Source organism: Silene latifolia, chromosome 4, assembly GCF_048544455.1.
Source record: "Silene latifolia isolate original U9 population chromosome 4, ASM4854445v1, whole genome shotgun sequence".
Classification (NCBI taxonomy): Eukaryota; Viridiplantae; Streptophyta; class Magnoliopsida; order Caryophyllales; family Caryophyllaceae; genus Silene; species Silene latifolia.
The window spans coordinates 4,648,193-4,672,657 of NC_133529.1; the positions used below are offsets into that span (position 1 = coordinate 4,648,193).

A 24,465-nucleotide genomic window follows, 5' to 3' on the forward strand; every position below is an offset into this window, starting at 1 on the left:
CCCCTCTTTTTTTGGACTTTGTGCCAAAATCAAAGGTAAACAAAGAAAAAAAAATTTGTCTCTATTTGTAATTAGCTACCGAAATTTAGTGGTTTGCCACTGAAATATCTGTAGCTAATTGGTTTTCACCTTGTAGCGTAGTCTCCGTTTTTTTTTTTTTTTTTTTTTTTTTTTTTTTTTTTTGTCTTTATGCCAAAATGAAATGTAAACAAACCAACTTATTACATAATTTAGCATGGCTTAAAGGAGTAAAATCTAATAAGTAAACAAGGATTTTAATTAGAAAAATCAAAGATGAACAAGGAACAAACTTGAAGTTGAAGGTTGTACTCTCAAATAATCATTGCATTAATGAATAGTACAAGTACCAAGTACTAAAACTGTACGAGATGACATGAGCTTCCTTATTGTCGACAACTTAAACTACCAATGTGACCGTTATGTCTCGGAAGCTTCGTTCTTTGGCGGGGGAATATCCTGTGATCTACTGATAACGACCATTTTCACTCTAATTTAGCGCCAACCCTCGCAAATTTTTTTTCTTTTTTTTTTTTTGGCTAAGAACCCTCCCAAATGTTGAAACATATCAATAATTCAACATTCCCGTGTATTTTTGTCAACCTTGAATTGGAATTGAATTTTGTAATTGAGACATTTTAAGTGTTTGGAAACTCCTTAGAATTTGGAATTGGAATTGACTCAATTCCAAGTTAGTTAAAATTTGGGGTTCTCAATGCCTACCATATAGTAGTCATTTCAATTCCATCACTTCTTACGTTTTATTTTGTGACGTAAAGTTCATTACAATATTTTTATTTATGATATTTTTTCCGATCGCAAATATTTCCGGGACAATATTTAATTTTTTCAAATATAAAAGAGAAATAGGAACATACATCGGATGTACTACCTCAAACTTCATTAGTTTTTGAGCTTATGTGTATTTTTCTGAACTTTTAAAGTTTATAAGTTACATTTTAATTTTTTGCCGTCAAAACTCAAATTTAACCGAGCTTATATGTAATGTTTTTGAGTTATATTGTAATTTTTTGAGCTTAATGTCTAATTGAATGGACTCAAAAACTTTATAGTAAAACTCAGAAACTTTAAAACAAAACTCGAAAACGTTATTATAATGCTCAAAAACTAAGCAATATAATTGGTGGTAATACATCGGATGTATAATCCACTTATTGATAATCAACACAACCTATACACAATATCTTACAAGTTAAAATTGTTAACTTCAGGCTCATATTTAATGAGAGCCACAATGACGTTATTAATATTAACGAAATCTATACAATTTAATTAAAAGGTTAGATAAAAGCATTAAATTAAATTACACATGGCATTAGTATTAAATTAAAATCCACATGGCTTTAGCATTAAATTAAAATACACATCACAACTCACACATTAATTCCTACACATTTTAGTCTACTACTAAATTTATTTATCTATACTATATAGTTAAAAAGCAACTTAACACATTAATTTTTTTGTCATATAGGATTATCATAGTTAAATTCTATTAATTTATATTGGTTAATATTAAGGTTATTTTAGAATTATTTTGTTAAAACTCTCTATAAGGTTTATTAATATTTTTTTTGAAATCATAAAATCATGATTTAAACCTATACAATATAGTTAAAAGACTACTTAAAAACATTGAATTTTATTGCATGTGACATTTTCATATACAATAATATTAAAAAATTCCTTCAAAATAAAAAATTGGACGACATGTTGAGTGTTTAATTAATGAGATTTTCTATTTTCATAACCATTAAATGTTATTTCATGTGGCATTTTCATAATATCTTAATTTGTAGTATTGATTATCTCACCATTACACGTACACTTTGATCCCTTGATTCTTTTATCCTTTATACAATAATATTAAAAGACTTCTTTCAAAAAAAAAATTAGAAAGCATATTGGGTACTTAATTTATGAGATTTTTCATTTTTTTTAGCTATGTATGATGTCACCTCACAACCATGTAGAACTAATACACTAACCCTTTCACATAAATATTAAATTTACTAAAATTCTTTATAAAAGTATCATTATATATTTTGTAACATATAAGTTAAAGAAAATTAAAGTATATCATCATTATTCTTAAATTAATTGTGTATATTAAGATCTCTCCTACTACTACCTAAGCATGAATAAATTTTAATCAATTCCAACATTAAGACTAAAGGAATATCAACATAGTGAAAATCTTAGAGTCATGAACCATATAAATAATGTCATTAATAATTTGATATAATTAACCCCATTAAGACACTTTAATTTACTCATTTTATTTTTCACTATTAAGGGAATAGGAAGAGACATTCATATGTCTTTATTATAAAGTATGAATTTTTCCTAATTTTTTCCACTAACTCCTATAGATGTTGCTAATATTTTTCTTGATTATTGATCTATCTATTTTATAGCAATTTAGATGTATTTATATTTTTTGTTTTGAATAAGCTATGCATTATTATATGTTAATTTAGGTCGCTGAATATACGTTTATCAATAAAAATGCTTTGACTTTTGATATTTTGGCATTCTATTGTTAAATAAATAATTATTCATTTACATGTCTCTTTGAAATTTTTATGACTTTGCAGATATAAGATACATGATGATAAGACAAATGACGAGTTTACAGGATGTTTGTTTAGAGAGTCCATTTATATAGTATGTGGACTTTTCTACCCAAAAGCAAATAAAATGTAACATTTTTTATATGTTGGCATTCTATTGTTTAAGAAATAATTATTCATTTACATGTCTCTTATGGAGTTTTTATGATTTTGCAGATATGAGATACATGATGATAAGACATATGACAAGTTTACATGTTTTTTGTTAAGATAGTCCATTTTTATTGTAAGTGGACTTTAATTTCTACCCAAAAATAAAATAAAATGTTATATACCTCCTGCATATCCCGAGTATTGCCATCGTCAATCCATTTGGCCCTCCTTTTGTTTAGTGACTTTGGTTTTGTTATTTTGTCAACGATTAATAGATGGCAACTTTTGCTAAGGTTGATTGAATAAGAATGTTGAATTCGATTTCATTTTGCAATTAAAACGACCATTATCCCTCACATTTGTGTTCAGATTCTTAATTACAAGGTTTATTGTATCATTAATGAGGTAGCAATTTTTATGTATTGGTAAGTAAAATTAGCCTAAGAAAAACCGAGTTCTTTATTTTCCTATAAACATACAAAACACAAAATAAATAAATCATTTAAATTAAATATTATGAACATTATTAAACATAAACATTACTAATTACGCATACATCATCTTGTAGACATTCAAAAAAATTTAAAGTGGACAACCATTATTATTTGGAACATTGTGAATTTTGATTCATCTCCATATGATTCTATAAGCAGTTGTTCTACTTTTAATTTTAATGGATAAGTACTTTGATAACAATTACGAATCATATTGTTAATTTTGTTGTCGTAAAAATACTCCCTCCATTTTTGATTGAAAAATGTGTTCCCATTTTCTGAGTCTTTTCATTTTTTAGATACTTATTACTCCCTCCAATTTTGATTATATGACGTTTTGTCTATATGCACAAGAATTAAGATATGCATTTACTCTACTTTTTTTTATCTCTCTTCATTTACTTAAAGTATATGTGTAAGACTAAGATTAACCAGGTATGAAGAAGCGTCTGAAGTTATAGTGTAGAAAAATCTGAGGGTGAGTGACTCACCTTAAGACCTTACAGTATTTTGTGTAGATAAAAACGGGTCTTATTTATTGTGTGGATAAAAACACAGTTACTCATATTTTTTGTTTTTGTTTCTTTATACCTATGGACAAAAATTGTAATGTTTTGAGCTACTAAGCAATGATCTCCTTCTACTCTTATAGCGAGTCTTATATCTATTTGTACTACGATTTAAGTGGCAATTTAAATTCATAAATTAAACACGCGGGCATATATTGTAAAAGTACACTTTGAAATCCCCTTGATCATCTAACTATTATGCCTCTTTGTTATCCTATCCCAATCCAACCATTAAATTCTCTAATAAAAAGTTCATTATATCGAGGTTCTCCATCTTCTAATGCAATAAGTTGGGAAGTAGTATAATTTAGAGCAATAAAGCAAGCACTGCAGAATATGTGACAAAAATAATGTCAAAAAACTTCAAATTATGTTATTATTAACCAAAATGGAGGGACCAATATAAAACTTATTTAATAAATAAAACAAGAAAAAATATACAATGATTTACACTATAATTAATAGTCAAATTTTAAAAAGCAAGTCTTTCTACGGGCCCGTGCTTTTGCACGGGCATTAAAACTAGTTTATTAATTAAACTAGTTAACATTTGCATAATAATTACTCTACTAATATTGGTGTCTTCATTATTTTTACCATGCATGCTTCATGCAATCATGCTTGGTTAATTTTGTGTGTCGTGACCCTTGCATGTTGCATGCCTTGATGCATGAAGCTTCTACACACTAACGTACATACAGATTCTTGCAATCTTCAAATTTAACATCTATTCCCTCCATTTCGATCAATTGTTGTCTTTTGGTGTTGGTATAAAGACCAAGAAAAGAAGAGGGGATCAATTAGTAAATGACAAGTGGACCAAATTGGCTGTAAATGATCAAATTGCTCATCAAATTCATTCTTAAAATAGAAATGACAACAATTAACTAAGACGCCCTAAAATTAAATAGGAGAGCAAGGGGGTAACGGATATTTTTTCGATTAGGACCGTACGGTTCAACCTACATGACATATGGACCCATTTGTTAATTTTATCGTAAAAATTACATTCTTGTGAAGAATATAGAATAACAAGAATTAGACTTATCTATGATTCCAATCAACCATAACACTAATTGTTCATTGTTTGTATTCTAATTAGTCATTTAGTCTGAAAGCAACGGACCGGGAATTATCGAGAGCTTTATTTCATTTAAACAAAGTCGATAATAATATATTTAAATTAGGAAAATTCTTCTGTCCTTTCGGAGGACGTCTGAGAATTAAATATTGTATCCTCCTCATGTGTGAGTAGGAAGGACGTCCTTCGGAAGGACGGAAGAATTTCTCTTTAAATTAAATCTTATTCCGTACGTGTTAAAAATTACTAATACGTGTAAAGCATAAACATCCTCATTTTATCAATAAGTGGATTATACATCCGATGTATTACCACCAATTATATTGCTTAGTTTTTGAGCATTATAATAACGTTTTCGAGTTTTGTTTTAAAGTTTTTGAGTTTTACTATAAAGTTTTTGAGTCCATTCAATTAGACATTAAGCTCAAAAAATTACAATATAACTCAAAAACATTACATATAAGCTCGGTTAAATTTGAGTTTTGACAGCAAAAAATTTTAAATTTATTCGATGTCTGTTGACGTGTTTATCTAATAATTTGTTAATCAATTATTTCCTCATCAATAAAATTGCAGTAAGTCTCCTTCAAAACGACATTATCCATCTTAAACTTAAAACGGGTTAGGTATATATATATATATACCACTTATGTATATATAAAAATGTATAGGGAAAAAATAATATATTTGTCTTATATATACAAGCGGTATGATACTTGACCTGTAGCACCGCGCCGCCGTCTTAAATGAGAATTTGTGTTAGAACTTGTAATCAAACCACTCGATGCAAAAGGCCGATCTCACTATATATTTATAGGCTTTCACATCTCTTTGGGCCCAAATTTAAGTAACGAAAATATCTGAATTTTATAGGGAGTACAGCCCATGTTTAGGGACTCTCATAGAACCTCAACTATGTCCTTTAATTTTCAAGACACTTGGACTCCTTTAAAATTCTTTCAAAACCTTAACATCTCCACCTATTTCAATGTTCCACAAGGGAGGAGATATGTGCGTAACATTTTAACAATATTTGTAAAGTTGTAGGGATGATAACGGAGAAAAAGGATTACGATCCAAGTAGATCTCGCACTGTAGTTTTTGAAAGATATACACATTTTTTCCGAAAGATATTACCATTTATAAATATAGTTTTTGAGCAATATTATATTTTTTTAGTGTAATGTTTTAGTAAATGTGCTCAAAAACTTTATACTAAAGCAGAACTCAAAAACTTTAAAATAAAACTCAGAAAATAAACAATAAGAGGTACTAACTACCTCAGATGTATAGTCTATGAACTGATGATAACGAGACGCGATAATTGGCGAGCAGTTCGAACTCGACTTGGCCAAAGCTCAACTTATGTAAGCTTGGCTGAAAAACTTGCGCGCAGTTCACACATATGTGATACAATAATATCTTGATTTTATTTAATAAAGATATTTATCGTAATTATGGTTTTGTATAATTATGTCAAATGTTTTTATTGATTTGCCTAATATTTTTACTTATAACCTCTGATTATTGAAAATATCGAAAGAAAAAAAAAATGATAACTTATATATAGGCTCAAGCTTGGCTTAACCATGCTTAAGCTCGAAGGCATGATAATGAGCTCAATTTTTCAACTCGGGTAAGCTAGAGATCCACTTAAACTTTAGTTTTGTTTCATGAATACAAGTTAAGCAAGGCAATCTCGTCTTTGGCTCGACGCATTATCACCCTCCCATTGATTTCATTTCCATCTAAATTCAGATTGTTGTTTATTTGATTCATTTTACCACTTTTTTTTTGGTACATAAAAGGGGCGAACCCCAAACACTAATTAGCTATTACACGGGAAATAGCTACCCCAAGAATGTCTTCGCGTAGAATAGATCTTAGTTCCATAGGAGGAGCGGCAAGAATTGTAGGACTGAGATCAGATTAAATTCCTCGATTGGCGAACCAATCAACAGCTTTGTTGGACTCACGATACGTATGCTCCAGCTTGACCAAATGATTCATGCCTTTAATAAGTTCCTTGCATCTTCCTACTACTGATCGAAGACTGTTGCTAACCAATTAATTCTCGTTTACGATTTGGACACAAGACTTGTTCATTGTTATCCATATGAATAATTAGTTTGTTGATTCCCAATTGTTTAGCTCTCTCTAAACCGGCCTGTAGAGCTAGTAATTCTGCTCGCATTGAAGTGCATACTCCGGAAGAGAAATAAAAGGCTGAAATAAAGTCACCCGACTCATCTCTAAATATACCTCCACTTCCAGCTAGACCGGAGTTACCCTTTGAAGCTCCGTTCGTGTTAAGTAAAGTCCATCCATGGGGAGGCGGAAACCACCTAATGAAGACTTCTCTATTTCTTGTTCCTTGGGTAAGAATGAATAATCCAAATCTGTCGAAAGCAGTTTTGGTTATTTAATTCATTTTACCACTTAACTACTTGTACAACTAACTAGTTGATTATCAAAACTAATCCCGCAACATGTAAATGTAAAACGGTTCGCAGTTAGCCATAAAAGCGAACCGAATTAAAATGAACCCGAAAACATAAAGATTTGTTTCAAGTTTCAACAAGTTCTTTTTTTTGATAACGAGGAGGTTGGATCCTACCCGGCACGCGCCAATACCATGCTAACCAACACGTACCATGTAAGCTCAATCCACGGGGTTACCCCTCACTGGAAGACATGTGGCCAAGTCTCTTCCTCTAGGGAGATTCGAACCCGGAACCTCGCAGTCCATCTTTCAAATGTTTTGAGGGTACCCGGATCTCCACTAGACCAAGAGCACTTTTGGTTAATTTCAACAAGTTCGACTGTAGCCGGACCATTTGTTTTTTTTTTTGTAAGAAGAATAAAATAAAAACAGTTGTAATAAACCAAAAAAAAAAAAAAAAATCCTAGGTTTTGATTTGCTTGACTGACCATAGCCGTCTTACTACACCTCTGTTCAAATCCCCAAAAAACTCCATTAAAATTCACCAAATCTACACAAAAACTGACCTTCAATTTCTCTTTTAATGGCGACCAAGAACGAGGGCAAAGCTAAATCAAACACAAAATCTGGTAAGTTTATTTAACTCAATTTACTAATAATTTACTGTTTTACTGATTTGAGACCATAAATATTCAATTATTTATCTGTAATTTACTCAATACTAATAAAGATTTAATCTTTGTTCATGTGATTTTCAGGTGGGAAGAAAAAAGAAACTGGGTTGGGTTTAACTTACAAAAAAGATGAAAATTTTGGTGAATGGTATTCTGAGGTATGATTTGATTTAATTATTTTAATTGTATTGTTTTTTTTTTTTTTTTTTTGGTGAATTATGGGTTTTATGACATTGGGTTGTTGTTGATTTTATTGTAGGTTGTTGTTAATGGTGAGATGATTGAGTATTATGATATTTCTGGATGTTACATTTTGAGGCCAACTTCAATGGCAATTTGGGAGAGTTTGAAAGTAAGTTTATTGCTTCCTCAATTCCAATTATATTATTTGGCTAGTTAAAGCTGCGTACATTCGACCCCCCAACTCCGTAATTTGTAGGAGCCATTGAGGCACTGCGGTAATGTTGTTTAGGATACCAAAAAGTTGTTGATTAACCAGGTTTGGACTTGCCATTAATCTTATTTGAGACGGTATCGTGTTTATGATCAGCCCGTATTTGAATGTATTTCCAAATAAGGAATTTTGTTTGCAGGTTATTCTTACTGGTTCGACTGTCTCGTAGTAAGTAGTTGTGTACTTGTGTTGGATTAAGGTGATTATGTGACTATAACTAGATTGTAGGATTGTAATGCCATTGCATATCACATCAACTATACGAAGCTCATAGTGTTAGTCATGACTCATGAGTCATGACTTGTGAATACTGTTATATGGATTTATGGAAGTAGCGAACGAGAGTTTCCGGAGCTAGGTTATAGTTACCAGCCTGCATACATGGGTTTCTATATTCGTTACTTTTATTCCTCTTCACTTTTGCCACTTTAGCTCACATGTCTTCTGTTCAAGACATTGGTAGTATCAGCACTTTTGTGAGCCTTGTTGTCTGAATTTTGGGGGAACCATTGCGGGTAAAATCAGAAAGTAAATAATTGATGTCATCTGACTCAATCTGTTGACTTAAACATCGACAATTATGCGTATTATTTCATGCTTTGATCTTGCAGGATTTTTTTGACGACAAAATCAAGAAAATGAAGATAAAAAATTGTTACTTCCTCTATTTGTATCACCTGGAGTACTAGAGAAGGAAAAGGATCACATTGAGGGGTTTGCGCCTGAGGTAAAATTTTCGTAAATTTACAACTACTCTAATGCTAAGTTGTGTTTTCTAGGTGATAGGTAATTAGAAATACTATATACCGAGTACCTTTTCATAGTAGCTTGGTACCTTACAGGCTTACATCCAAAAGTACATAGAAATTTACATGTGGGCAGAAAGCTAATATTTGTGGTGTTTGTTATGAATTGCATGTTGAGTTAAGTTCCATCTCTTAAGTTTGCGTCGTCTTGTTTTTGCCGGATAATATTTTCCAATTTCGGCGTAACCACCAGAATTTAGTGTTGCAAGAATCGTGCTTGGCTAGTGTTTATTTGTTGCACAATGATCTATGGCATAGCATGATACTGGCCAACTCCTTTGAACACGGTGATTTGAGATAGTTATACGTGACCCTCTTTGGAGGGTACTTTGATGGTTCTCATTTTGGCAAATGAACCCTTAATTTCAGTCCTCTTAGGATGCACAATGCTAGGCCTATGGCTTATGTTCACTTTCTAATGTACTGATGTACTACCCTATATTAAGGCAATTGGAAATGAAGATGTTAAAGTGAAAAAATGTTTCCCAGGCCCCTCCTAAATTGATTAAATAATACGTTGTAAAAAGAATGAATGTGTCTTTCTCTCTCTGTAGCGTTACGGTGAATCTGCGTATAAATCTTGTTTATAATATTATGTATTAGGTTGCATGGGTTACAAAGAGTGGAAAATCTGATCTAGAAGTTCCCATCGCCATTCGCCCCACCAGTGAGACTGTAATGTACCCATACTTCTCGAAGTGGATTAGAGGACATCGTGATCTACCCTTGAGACTTAATCAGTGGTGCAATGTTGTCCGCTGGGAGTTCAGCAATCCCACCCCTTTCATCAGGTAATTTATACAACTTTTACCCCCATTGTTAATGTTCGTGTTATTTGTCGAGGTTATCCCTCTATATTACTCCGAACCTGGCACGTTTGTATGAAAGTCTTGGACTTGAGCCTTGAGCATGCCTCAATTTGTCCTAAAATTAGGTTTAAAATCATCAAATATTGTACGAAATACTTCATAAGTTCTATCTTCCTCACTTTTGTGATGTGGGGATCCTTTTTAGGAGAAGTGCTGCATTGTTAAGTAAGGTACAATTGTCATACTATAGTTGACACTATTTTCTAATTTAAGACTTAAGAGTCAAAGTATATCATCACTATAATGGTAGATAACATTATTTTCAGATTGCAAAGATGCGCTAACTTGGGTGGCTTTCTATATTATAGATGTCTTTATCCAGGACTTTGATTGGCACGAACACGTTTATTTGTTAGGAATTAAGAAGCTACAACTAAACTTAGGCACATTATCCATTTGCTGCTTTTGTGATTGAAAAGTTGAATATTTTCATCACAAATTGTGTGAGCTCTGAAGTGATCACATACGTGATAAATCGTTTGCTAATTAATATTTATTCCTTGCTCATAGGAGTCGTGAATTTCTTTGGCAAGAAGGCCACACCGCTTTTGCGACACAGGCGGAAGCAGATACCGAGGTATACCGGATTAACTGTTGAGTGAGTCTTTAATAGTTATCATCCCTCTAGAGTCTAGACCCTCTGAATATAAGATTGTTTGAATGTTGGGGGTGGTGATTTGCATGCCCTGGAATTGGTTGTAACAACAGGCCAAGAGTAGGTTCAACAAAGCATTAGTCGCAAAATGACACGAGTTGGCTATTATCATGAAACGTTGTGGCGGGAGTCCCGGGAGTTTGGTTTCATGAAAAAGTGATGTTCATCATCATTCATAACAAAGTCAACTTAAGATCAATGTTACTCATAAACAAAAGCATGTTGCTGGTATATTTTTTTTCTTTATTGTTTATTGAAAATTAACAGCGTGTAGGCTTAGGGGTGTAGTGGTGAGGACAGCCACTTGGATATATTGTTGGTTGCCTTGAATTCAACTAGAATTGGTTATTGATGGAGAAAATGAGAGAAATAGGAGGTAAAATGAATGATGTATGCTGTCAAAAGTGCTTACCGTTGTAGGTCGAGTTTGCTCTAGCTCACTCTAGATACCATGGTTGTCTCTCTTTCTCTGACATCGATGGGTTTCTTTTATGATTATTTCCTTATTTGTTAATATTTTTGCATCAGGTGCTTGAAATCTTGGAACTTTATAGGCAAGTATATGAAGACTATTTGGCTGTTCCTGTTGTCAAGGGGAAGAAAAGTGAGTTGGAGAAGTTTGCGGGGGGTTATTACACCACTAGTGTTGAGGTATATGATGTTTATTTAACACAATTCGATTTTCTGTTTCCGAGAAATGTCGTTTAAGTGACATAGTTTGCCTGTTTTTAATGTGCTTTTGCTTCTTTCTTCTAATTTTATTTATATTTTTGTCTTTCAGGCTTTTATTCCAAATACCGGGCGTGGGGTACAAGGTGCAACTTCTCATTGTTTGGGTCAGAATTTTGCAAAGATGTTTGATATAACTTTTGAGAATGAGAAAGGAGAGAAGGCAATGATTTGGCAGAACTCGTGGGCATACAGTACCCGCACGGTAATCCATTGGATTTGTGTTATACAGCTCTAATTTGTTTGTAATTCCATGACTTTAACCGTTCCTCAAGCATCTTGAACCCTCTTAAACATCTATCATGTGGCATTAATACGCCCTTTGATCCTTTGATACATTTACACGATTTACATGAAACCAAATTTCTTTTTTAATTTGCAGATAGGGGTGATGGTGATGACGCACGGTGATGACAAGGGGTTGGTATTGCCTCCCAAAGTGGCAGATGTGCAAATCATAGTGGTGCCTGTTCCTTTTAAAGATGCAGATATGCAAGGAATCTATGATGCTTGTGCTGAGACTGTCAAGACTTTGACTGACAATGGTTTCCGAGCTGAGACCGATCTTAGGGATAACTATTCTCCTGGTTGGAAATATTCCCATTGGGAGATGAAAGGTGTTCCTTTGAGGATTGAGATCGGCCCAAAGGATTTGGCGAAGCAACAGGTAATTCCGGTGCTTTATTCGTAACAAATGACTACATATGTTGCACATCGTATCTTGAAACATGTGCATGTTACAAACTCTGCCTTTTCAGTGGGTACTTAGCAACATATAACAATCGGGTATTTGCTTTGGTGGTCGTGTTCATCGTTAATGCTTTAGATGTTCATCAATTTGTCACACAGTTATTTCATTCTGAAAGTATGGTATCATAATGTCTACTTGAGGTGGTGTTAGTATTACGTAGTAACCTGGGTCATGATGTCCTGTCTTTGGTCTTTGGTAAAAATACTGATTTTTTTTTTTTCGAGTTTACTTGCGCCTTAACAAATAACAACAATCAAGTTTTTTCCAGGCTCGTGCGGTAAGGCGTGACAACTCTGCAAAGGTAGATATACCAATGGCTGATTTAGTGGTTCAAGTCAAAGAATTGTTGGATCAAATTCAACAAAACCTGTTTGATGTTGCTAAACAAAAGAGAGATGCATGCATTCAAGTCGTAAAGACATGGGATGAATTCGTTGATGCTTTGGCTCACAAGAAACTAATCTTAGCGCCCTGGTGCGATGAGGAGGTACAACACCCTCAATTTGTATATTCCATATTGTCAGTTTGTCACATTCTGAGAATGAATCGCTATATTAGCTATTTATCACTTGAGGATCGATATGTGGCTTGAATTTGTCGAATACATTGGTTTTATTGAATTTGTTTCATGTTTCCAGGAAGTAGAGAAAGATGTAAAAACACGGACGAAGGGTGAAATTGGAGCTGCCAAGACTCTTTGTACCCCTTTTGACCAGCCAGAGTTGGAAGAAGGTATCATATTTGCCGAAAATAACAATGAATACATGTTAATACGGAGTACTATTTTGTTTGAAAATTGAAGCTTCTATATTTCTAAATCGTCTGTCGAATTTATTCGCAGGAACTCTATGCTTTGCTTCAGGAAAACCAGCTAAGAAGTGGACATATTGGGGAAGAAGTTATTAAAGCATCATGATACTTTTGCACCATTACGTCTCCACCCATTTTCCATATACATGATACCTTTAAGGTTTAGCACGTCATACCGGTGTCTGGGTGAGAATCATAATTTCTGTGACAGTTTTAGTTTGCCAGCATACAACAATTAACCCGCCTGCTGTGATTTAAAAGCCTTGTACTCACGTACTCCAGTTTTTTGCCATCCGTGAAATTCATTGTGGTTCATTACATATTTACATGGCACAAACTACTTTTCCGGTTTCACTATAACGTTTATTGTGCTGGTATATACCCAAATCGTAATTATAAAAGCATTCTCCATAGTTTTTCTGATTTTCATGTCAAATTATCTAACTATTGGACTCGCGCTACCTTTACTGATTCAAATGAGATATGATCAGAAAGCCAAGGGTGGCCGTCCCATTTTGCTGTACGATCCTGCATGACCATAACTCTGAATAATTCGTTCCTCACGAGTCACGATAACGAAGCATGTGCATATTTTTACGAACAAAATGTCTTCTAAAAGATTTATGCGAATTTAACCTGAATAAACCTTCAATTCGTGAATAGTTAGAATACCGGGTTTTGAGAAAAAAAAAGCATAGTATATGCAGAGAATTTCTCTCGTCCGCACAATTTTTTTTTTTTTTGGCATACTATTACTCTACTAGGGCTCCTATGCCTTAGCAATCAAAATCGGGAGGCTGATAGTCGGAACATTATAAAACAGTCAGCTAAGACGCCAAGTCTCGGAAAAACTTCTATCCATGAAAAGCAATCAAATGTTAAAGATGCGCACCATAAATTTGATTCTATAGTTCATCTTCTTTGTGATTGGAACATAAAAGGTATATAAGCCGTGCAAGGAAGAGAAATATGGAAGAGACTGCTAGTCATAAAAAAAAAAAAAAAAAAAAAAAAAAAAAAAAAAAAAAAAAAAAAATTATTAAGTGGCTTTTAAAATCTTGTACATAAAGACGGTTCATAAAGAGCAGCATGCTTTTCTCCAACCGCGGCATCCCACAAACATGAAAGTCTATATTGCTCTTACTTTACTGATTAATAATAACTATGCGAAATAGCTAACCAAATTTTACAGGGCTTACAAGGTTTGCTTCAGTAATAATGTTAGTACATGCGGAACCTAGATGTCGACTTTCTGCACATAGTGAAGTTTTAAACGTTAAGGACCGAGGTTTTAGTGATGTTTCAACTCGGAATTTCAGAAGCTCGTTGTCTTGTTGAGTTGCTGTACCATACCATATATAATACTCCTTACCATATATACCCAAAATTTTCAGTGATTATGAAGGCAATGAAAGAGAGATGAAGACATATAATGCAAAGGAAGTAATGCTAACATTATGATCAGAACTCAAAGATCCTTACAGTGGTTTAATAAAGGACATGGCTTACCAACATTTTCTTTTTTGTCTCGCTTTCCTACTTTTGTGGAGCATCTATTGCACATCTTACCATGCGTAAATAAAAGGCAGTTGAGATCGAATTTCAGTTCCTTTGGGATTCTCTGGTTTAAGTGGACGTATGTCTTCTTTGCATCAGCTGCTTCAGGCACCCAGTGTAGAGTTTTAGCAATCTGCAGAATCTGAATGAATAAATCAGTAAGAGGTCTGCAAAACTATGGACTGTCTTTTCAGCAAAAGACTCGCGTATTAATACTCACATGTGTGTCTACTGGAAAATCATCCAGCTGCAGATGGAACAGAAGAACACAAGCCACCTGAAACCCATTATCGAATAAGATTACATTGTTGAAAAGGAAAATTTCGAAGGACCGGAATACTCTTTCCCAAGAGTATGACAACAACAACAACATCATCAGAGCCGATTTGGGGTCGGCTGACATGAATCATCCTTTAAAACCGTCCATGGGTGAACGCACACCTCAAAAATGCGAAAAACAGAAAAGAAAAAGTGAAAAACAAAAGGGTATGAATTTCAGAAAATTAATTTTCACAGGTAGTCAGTCTCTTACCTATACGCTTAACAGCCTGCCAAACTAATTTACGTTTTTTTGGCATTCGCGTAGCTATCTGGAGTCACAAGTATTGGGTCCCTCGCAAGAGGGACATGGGAAAACCTCAATAACAAGCCACATGATCACACATGGAAACAGGTACAGTTTCCATTGAATGAGAGTTCTTGCAACAACATATGACAGCTCTAACCATCAGTACAAGAAGGCGGAATATGGGGGAAGAGGTGGACTCTAGAAGTATAAGAGTAAATAAAAATAATCACACATAGTTTGTGATGATCAAGACGTGAACTTACAGTTTTAGGTCCAATGCCTTTAAAACTAGAAAGCTCAGACTTGATTTCATCTATCGACAAGTCTCGTAAGTATTCTAAGCATAACATCCCCTTTCTCTCTTGAAGACACCTCAACAAGTTCTTTATACAAGAAGCTTTAGTCGGAGCCAAGCCTCCACATCTTATAGCATCCTCCAATAACTTTTGATCAGCAGCAAGTACCTTCAGACGTAAATCACAATGGCAATGGACCGTAAATTACCAAAACAAATGAACAAGGAAATTCATAACTTCCTTAGTAAAGTGCAAATGGAAACCTGAATCAATAAGAATACCATCTCAAGCAAAACAAAAAAGCCAACAATGTTCAACAGCTTCATCTTGATAAGTTAATCACAGTTTGTTTTTATTATCTTTCTGTTGTCAAACGAGCGTGGGGATTAATGCAATCAAACAAATTAAAAGGAGATGGGGAATTGAAAGCTGCAATGGTGCAACCTGACGCGATTACCATATCAACAAAAAACTTCAATGCGAATATAAATAAGAATCAACAACCTTTAGCCCCAAAATAATTTGGGAGCGTCTAACATGAATCATCATTTGAAACCGTCCAGGGCAATCAATGAAAATACCACCTCAAGCAAAAACAGAAGCCAACAGTGTTCAACAATGCAAATCTTTATCAGTCAACCACAGTTTATTTTAATCATTTTTATTGTCAAGTAAGCCTAAGTGGTAGACTACCAGCACAGTTCAAAGAGGGTGAAGATTCGACAATATTCGAACCTGGAACCTGCAACCTATAGAAAGTTCTTCCTCCGTCTTAACCACTAGACTAGGACATCCTCCATACCATCACACTATCACAGTTTACTAATCCACACAAGAATAGTGCTCACTAAAAGAACATAACTTTTCATGAAATATGAAGACTCATAGCTTATACTATACTATCATTTATTTACCTTTGATTGAAATACCTGTCTCACAAAAAATAAAAACGTAAACAAATGATCGAAACGGAATAAAAGTGCTACATACATTCTCCCAAGTAGGAAAAGCAGCTTTAAGAGAAGCAAAAGCCCTCTGAGAGTTAACATCAGTAGTGTTCTGTGAAAGAATAGTGCTGACTAAACCATCCAAGACACTAACTTTCTCCAAAATACCCTCAGATTTCACAGACCCATTAACTAAATTTGAAGAACTAAGCTCTGAAATTTGTCTATCTTTTCTAAATTGGGCGAATTCTTCAGGAAAACCATGCATTTCCAAGAGTTCATCTCTGATAATTAGGCATTCTTCTGGGGTTGGTCTTAAGTGAGATGGGTATGGTTCTATGTTTGAGATTTTGGTTTTATTTGGGGGGATTTTAATTGCTGTTTCTGAAGAAATTTGCTTTCTTTTTCTGGGTTTTTGCATTTCTGGAGATTGGTTTTGCGCTTTGGGGTTGCAATTGATTTGTCGAGGAGGGATTATTTGCAAGAGTATTTGGGTCTTGTTCTCTCCGGTGTTGGATAAATTTTTATGTGAGACGGTTTAAGAAGAATATTAAGTTTGTAATTAGATCCATTGATACGCGGTTAGATTCGTTTTAACGAATTTTTTAACGTGTGTCTACTAAATATGTGTTACTAATTTGAAAATTGAAATATTCTTATGAGGAATTACGTAATTGATTAGATTGATATTTCAATTTCTCATTAGATTTTTCATTTTAGGGTGAGTGACATCCTCGACTTGAGCGGAAGTGCGATGTGTCTGAACTCCGGTTTGTAATTCTCCTCACCTTATCTAATCAGGCAGTGTAATCAACCATGGCAAATTATATCCTACTCCCAGGAGTAGGGAGTAAGATACACCCATGGTAGTTATGGGAAAAAAATAAACTACCCACTATTTCTCTCACAGTACCTTTTTTTTTCCTTTTCTAAATTACTCATGATGGGGCATATTCTGCACCAATCGTGAAATCAACATATGAGCAAGGTCAAAGATATCCACAAAGAAGTCAACTACTGCGCCCCTAGCCGACAGCAAATTTATCCACTGTCACACTGGTCTTGATGCCCTGGGCACATACCGCGTACTCATATCCAAGATCCCTCGGCGGTGAGTCAACAGGCCCGCCGCCGCCATAGGTCCCTCACCGAGGGGTAGATCGCTCTTTCCACCGTTAGCCACTTGGCCACTACGTGACAAAAGGTGAAGGCCTATAAATACTCCTCAACCTTCATTGAGGAAAGGATCCGAACTTAACCTAAAAGACACTATTCATCCGGTATAATCTTCCTTATCTCTCTACAATATACATTCACCAAGTAACAACTTATCCCTTAAGTTTACCGACTTGAAAGCGTCGGAGTGAGTACGCTTGGCACAAAGCCAAGCCCCGCCTGTTCATTGTTGCAGGAGAGGCCGAGAGGAACAATTAAGGAAAGAAGGATTCAACCAAAGACGACATTCTACGAGCTACGAGTGGTAACGAATATCCGCTGAACTACACCGGAACAATTGGCGCTGCCTCTGTGGGAATATCGCTACTAGAAGCTAGTCACATTCATTCCCAAACAAAAAAAAAAAAACAAAAACCACCCAAAAAGCTAAGAGGATGTCGAAACAACAAGACGCAGTCGTGACCGACGAAACCGCACTCTACCAAGATGATACCTTCAACAATTTCGAGTCAGGCCTTCTCCACCGGCGTGAGTAATCCAACCGGAGTTCGGGATGCCAATAATACCAGACACGCGCGCCAAACCAACCAGGTCACCATCATGGGACATGTGGTTGACGTAGCAAAACCGAAAATGCTCCTGGACCTAATTGGTAATACGCCCGCTCACACTGTCACGCCGACAAGAGCGGCGAAAACTGTCCAGGAGACCAGGCCCGAAATGTGACTCGAGAAATTTGAACGGAGCACTAGGAGAAGCGACCCGGTCAAGACGGGGAACCCAAAGTGGGCGTGGTAGAGACCGAGTCCTTCCCGCACTCACGGGAGGACAGGCGTCCCCCGAAGACGAACGAGGCTTACCCCAAAGGAGCGGAGGAGTCCGACTCACAGAGTTGGAGAAGAAGTCCAAGTCGAAGAAGGAGTCCTTCCCGCTACGAGGAGAGGAGCCGGATTAGGAATGCGAGGAGCCGATCGCCGCGTGTCGTTCGACACGTGGTCGATGACCCCTCGCCGCCACGTCCTAGAAGTCCCGGTGCCAACTAAGCTCAAGTTGCCACCCATATCATACAAAGGGGAAAGTGATCCAGCCGACCACGCTGAGGCTTTCGAGTCTTACATGTCGGTATGGGAGCAGCCCGATGAGGTCTGGTGCCGAGTTTTCCCAACAACTTTGCATGGGATGGCTCAAAGTTGGTACAAGGGGCTTCCCGACGGCTCGGTATACTATTACGCCGACCTAAGGGACGCCTTTCTCCTTGAAGACTCTTGCAACAAGAGAAGGGCCGTGGAGACGTCGGACCTCCTAACTATCAAACAGGAGGGGGGCGAGTCTCTACGAAGCTATGTGAAGAGGTTCGACGGAAAGGTCCAGCAGATTCGAGAAATTAATCCCGAACTGGCGGCCTTCGCGCTGATGAAGGGCCTCCCAAGGGGAGACTTAAAAAATGAGCTCATCAAGTGCGGAGGCCTGGGTTTGGATGCCGCCAGGAAGATGGCCGACCAAGCCATCAAGGTAGAAGACTATCACAAGACGGGTAGGCCCGCCGAGGCCGAGCACTCGAGAAAAGAAGAGCCGGGAGGACAACCCGGATGAAAGACGCCGTGACAACAATGGATCACGGTCCGATGAAAGACGTCGTGACAATAAGGGGTCACGGTCGGACAAATCGCCAGAAACAGGACTCGACGGGCGCGGGTGGAGTTCAGAACGTACCACCGTGAGGCGGTATAATGATAAAACCCCTCTCGTCGTATCGGCCGCCGAGGTCTTCGCCCTGAGCAAAAACGAGGGCCGAAGTGGGAGAGACCCCCAAGCCAAAAAGTGACGGTGACACGAGCCAAGATCTTGTGAGTACCACGGCCACACCGGCCATTTAACCAACGATCACGGCATCAAGAATGCCATTGAAGAGCCGATCCGGAAGGGGAGCCTCGGCAAGTACGTTGCCAAAGGCCAAAAAGATGACGCCGGCAGTTCAGGTAAGAAATCCGTCTTGAACGGATAGGAGTGATCCATGTTGTCATCGGGGCAACGAGAACGGAGGGTCCGCCCATGGGCACAAACGACACCTGAACGAGCTATATCGGGCCATCAACTTTGTGCCCAACACAGCGATCCCCGCTTCCAACATCCCCGATATGACCATTGGAAGGAAGGACTACGAAGGAGTCATCGCTCCTCACAACGACCCACTTGTAGTCAATTTGGACATATCCAACCACCTGGTCAAGAGGTGCACGATTGACATGAGGCGCGTGCATACGAACATCATGTTCGGGAGTGCTTCCTCGGCCTTGGCCACGAAAATCAAGGACTTGAGCCCCGCACCAACCCACTATACGGCTTCTGGGGCCGGCCTGCCGCCTGGTACCACTGGGATCAATCGGACTCCGGTGACGTTCGGCGAAAGGAATGCGGCTAAGAATGTCCTAGCCGAGTTCGTGGTCATCGACGGCTCGTCCGCCTACAACGTTCTCATAGGCCGAGTCACCCTGAGCGAGGCCGACGCAGTGATGTCCATCCGGGCCCTAACACCGATGTATGTCTCACCGGGAAGCGCATAAGCTCGTCTCCAAAGACGAGGATGACGAGGTGGTCAACGCCCGGATAGCCGCCGAAGAGGATGCAACATGCAATCCCTCAAAGTGGCAAAGAAATCGGAAAAAGGGAAAAGTCTATCCTTACAACAGAGGGCGACCTCATGGATGTAACTAGCGGCCGATCGGGAAGGTGTGCCTTTGATAAACCATTAGGACACCGGTAATCTCGGGAAAACTCAGTAGCGGCGGAGGTGTCCAAAACAGTTGTGGGCACCCCGACGCATGTTTTTATCTAATGAAAAATCGTCCAAGTCTTCCATCAAAATGTTCATTTTCCCCATAGTCACTAGGAAGAAGCAGACGCCGGCTCGCACTGTCATACCGACAAGAACGGCAGTCTCCATCAAGAAGTAGGCGCCGTCGCAGTCACCCCAAGTAGTAGACGCCACGGCAGTCACCCCAAGAGGTTTGACGCCGTCGCAGTCACTCCAAGTGGTAGACGCCACGACAGTCTCCATCAAGAAGTAGGCGCCGTCGCAGTCACCCCAAGTAGTAGACGCCACGGCTAGATCACCCCAAGAGGTTTGACGCCGTCGCAGATCACTCCAAGTGGTAGACGCCACGACAGTCTCCATCAAGAAGTAGGCGTCGCGATCACCCTAAGTAGTAGACGCCACGACAGTCACCCCAAGAGGTTTGACGCCGTCGCAGTCACTCCAAGTGGTAGACACCACGGCAGTCTCCATCAAGAAGTAGGCGCCGTCGCAGTCACCCCAAGTAGTAGACGCCACGGCAGTCACCCCAAGAGGTTTGACGCCGTCGCAGTCACTCCAAGTGGTAGACGCCACGGCAGTCTCCATCAAGAAGTAGGCGCCGTCGCAGTCACCCCAAGTAGTAGACGCCACTAGCAGTCACCCCAAGAGGTTTGACGCCGTGATCACACCAAGTGGTAGACGCCACAGCCTCTATCAAGAAATAGGCGCCGTCGTTAGCCGCCCTAAGAAGTAGACGCCACGGCGATCACCCCAAGAGGTTTGACGCCGTCGCATCACCCAAGTGGTAGACGCCACGGCAGCCTCCATCAAGAAGTAGGCGCCGTCGCAGTCACCCCAAGTAGTAGACGCCACGGCAGTCACCCCAAGAGGTTTGACGCCGTCGCAGTCACTCCAAGTGGTAGACGCCACGGCAGTCTCCATCAAGAAGTAGGCGCCGTCGCAGTCGCCCCAAGAAGTAGACGCCACGGCAGTCACCCCAAGAGGTTTGACGCCGTCGCAGTCACTCCAAGTGGTAGACGCCACGGCAGTCTCCATCAAGAAGTAGGCGCCGTCGCAGTCACCCCAAGTAGTAGACGCCACGACAGTCACCCCAAGAGGTTTGACGCCGTCGCAGTCACTCCAAGTGGTAGACGCCACTACGTCTCCATCAAGAAGTAGGCGCCGTCGCAGTCACCCCAAGTAGTAGACGCCACGGCAGTCACCCCAAGAGGTTTGACGCCGTCGCAGTCACTCCAAGTGGTAGACGCCACGGCAGTCTCCATCAAGAGGTTTGACGCCGTCGCAGTCACTCCAAGTGGTAGACGCCACGGCAGTCACCCCAAGAGGTTTGACGCCGTCGCAGTCACTCCAAGTGGTAGACGCCACTAGCGATCTCCATCAAGAAGTAGGCGCCGTCGCAGATCACCCCAAGTAGTAGACGCCACGGCGATCACCCCAAGAGATTTGACGCCGTCGCAGTCACTCCAAGTGGTAGACGCGACGGCAGTCTCCATCAAGAAGTAGGCGCCGTCGCGAGCCGCCCCAAGAAGTAGACGCCACTAGCATCACCCCAAGAGGTTTGACGTCATCGCATCACTCCAAGTGGTAGACGCCACCAGCCTCCATCAAGAAGTAGGCGCCGTCGCAGTCACCCAAGTAGTAGACGCCATGGCAGTCACCCCAAGAGGTTTGACGCCGTCGCATCACTCAAGTGGTAGACGCCACGGCAGCCTCCATCAAGAAGTAGGCGCCGTCGCAGTCACCCAAGTAGTAGACGCCACTGCTAGATCACCCCAAGAGGTTTGACGCCGTCGCAGTCACTCCAAGTGGTAGACGCCACGGCAGCCTCCATGAAGAAATAGGCGCCGTCATAGCCGCCCAAGAAGTAGACGCCACGGCAGTCACCCCAAGAGGTTTGACGCCGTCGCAGTCACTCCAAGTGGTAGACGCCACTGTTAGCCTCCATCAAGAAGTAGGCGCCGTCGCAGTCACCCAAGTAGTAGACGCCACGCAGTCACCCCAAGAGGTTTGACGCCGTCGCAGTCACCCCAAGTGGTAGACGCCACTAGCCTCCATCAAGAAGTAGGCGCCGTCATAGCCGCCCAAGAAGTAGACGCCACGGCGATCACCCCAAGAGGTTTGACGCCGTCGCAGTCACTCCAAGTGGTAGACGCCACGGCAGCCTCCATCAAGAAGTAGGCGCCGTCGCATCACCCCAAGTAGTAGACGCCACGACAGTCACCCCAAGAGGTTTGACGCCGTCGCATCACTCCAGTGGTAGACGCCACTAGCGAGTCTCCATCAAGAAGTAGGCGCGTCGCAGATCACCCCAAGTAGTAGACGCCACAGCAGTCACCCCAAGAGGTTTGACGCCGTCGCAATCACTCCAAGTGGTAGACGCCACTATCTCCATCAAGAGGTTTGACGCCGTCGCAGTCACTCCAAGTGGTAGACGCCACTAGCGATCACCCCAAGAGGTTTGACGACGTCACGCTCACTCCAAATGGTAGACGCCACAGCGATCAATAACAAGGAGCACACGCTGGCCGACACCGTCACACCGGCAAGAATGGCAATCACCCTCGGAAACAAACACCTCGACGGTCACGACCAGCGCGGTTGATACTCGCAAAGCGATCAAAACGCCTTAGAAGCGTTTACGGTTGAGAACGCACTCTAGATCGCCTCGGCCAAGCCAAGGCGGAAACAAAGAGAGACGCCAATTAATAACATGAGAAAACTCGGCACAAGGACGAGAAAAGACCTCGGCCGAGCAGAGACAAAGTGAAAACGTTAAGCGCGATTGAGACGCTCAACTATTAGCACAAGAAAAAGGAATGAGGTAAAGACCTCGCCAAGCCGGGAGGCGAAGAAACGAGCTCTTATTAAATATGTTCAACAAATTACAAGAAATGCAAAACGACGGCCGTCCCCATAAGGATTAAGCCAAAAGACCACCTACCAAAGTTGTACAAAATACAAAGAAAGGAAAGGCAAAAGGTTACAGATATCATCTCCCTATGTCTGTTGTCGCCGCCATCAGCGTGATAGCAAAGATCTTCTTCGATGGGCAACCCAAATAGTTTCCCTATCGGCCTCGGCTTTAGCAAGCCTCGCCTTAGCCTCGGCCTCTCTTGCCCTCATTCTCTCGGCTTCCTCCTTGGCCGCCTTAGCCTTCTCAAAGAAGAGCCGCCGCCTCCTCGGCCGCCTCTTTCTCTATCTTCACCCTCACCGCCTCCTTGGCCTTCTCCTCCACGGCCTTCTCCTTAGCTTCGAGCTTGTCGTCAAACAGCTCGTTGAATTTGCCCCACGGAAAGGAACCATCAAGAGGAAAGAACTCCTCAATTACTTCCCCGGCAACTGCCGGCGGATCCGGAATTCGGAGCACATGTTAGGGAGCATGTCGGTTTGGAGCATCTCAATATCGTCCTCCTTTTGCCTGATGATGGCCTCCTTGCTCCGAATCACCTTCCCCGGATCGAAACCGTTCGAATTCATTCCTCTGCTTTGGAGATAAAGGTCGGCGTGCCTCGAACAAGGTCACACTTCGCCGCCAGCTTTTCAACTTCGGCCGCAGCAGCCTCGGCCTTGGCTCTTTCAAAGAAGGACCTCCTTTTCGGCGTCCTCCCCGAGCTTTCTCTCGCCCAAGAGCGCTTTCTCGGCCTCCCCTAAGCCTCTCGCTCATTGAGAAGATCCGGCTTCGCCTTCGCGGCCACCTTCTTAGTGGCATTAAGCTCAAAAGCGGATTGAGCCACGGCCTTCTCCTGCTCCATGATACGAGCACGGTCGGCTCGTTCCACCTCGCCGATCTCTTGATCAACCTCGCGCTTTCCGCTACAAGCGGGAGGGGGAAGCCTTTCGGGATGAAGAGCCGTGGCGACGTTTCGATCACCGACTGCGGTCGGGAAAGGGAAACCTTCCGGGATGAAGAGTCGATGGCGACGTTATGATCACCGACTGCGCGGGGTTCTCCTCCACTTGCTGCTCAACAAGAGCGGCGGCCGACAGCCGGCCGATCTACAAAATT

At 40.0% G+C, this 24,465-nt stretch overlaps 1 protein-coding gene and 1 pseudogene across 1 annotated transcript; one reads left to right on the forward strand and one right to left on the reverse strand.

Annotated features, from left to right (window-relative positions):
- The first annotated feature begins 7,821 nt into the window (after window positions 1–7,821).
- LOC141652650 (proline--tRNA ligase, cytoplasmic-like) lies at window positions 7,822–13,420 on the forward strand (annotated as a pseudogene).
- A 1,080-nt stretch (window positions 13,421–14,500) lies between these two features.
- LOC141652651 (putative DNA glycosylase At3g47830) lies at window positions 14,501–17,125 on the reverse strand. Its single transcript, XM_074460203.1, has 4 exons — window positions 16,512–17,125; window positions 15,489–15,689; window positions 14,878–14,934; window positions 14,501–14,799 (listed from the first exon to the last, which is right to left on the reverse strand). Exons 1-4 carry the CDS (start codon window positions 16,887–16,889, stop codon window positions 14,569–14,571), a joined length of 867 nt encoding a protein of 288 aa, XP_074316304.1. The 5' UTR covers window positions 16,890–17,125; the 3' UTR covers window positions 14,501–14,568.
- Between the last annotated feature and the right edge of the window lie 7,340 nt (window positions 17,126–24,465).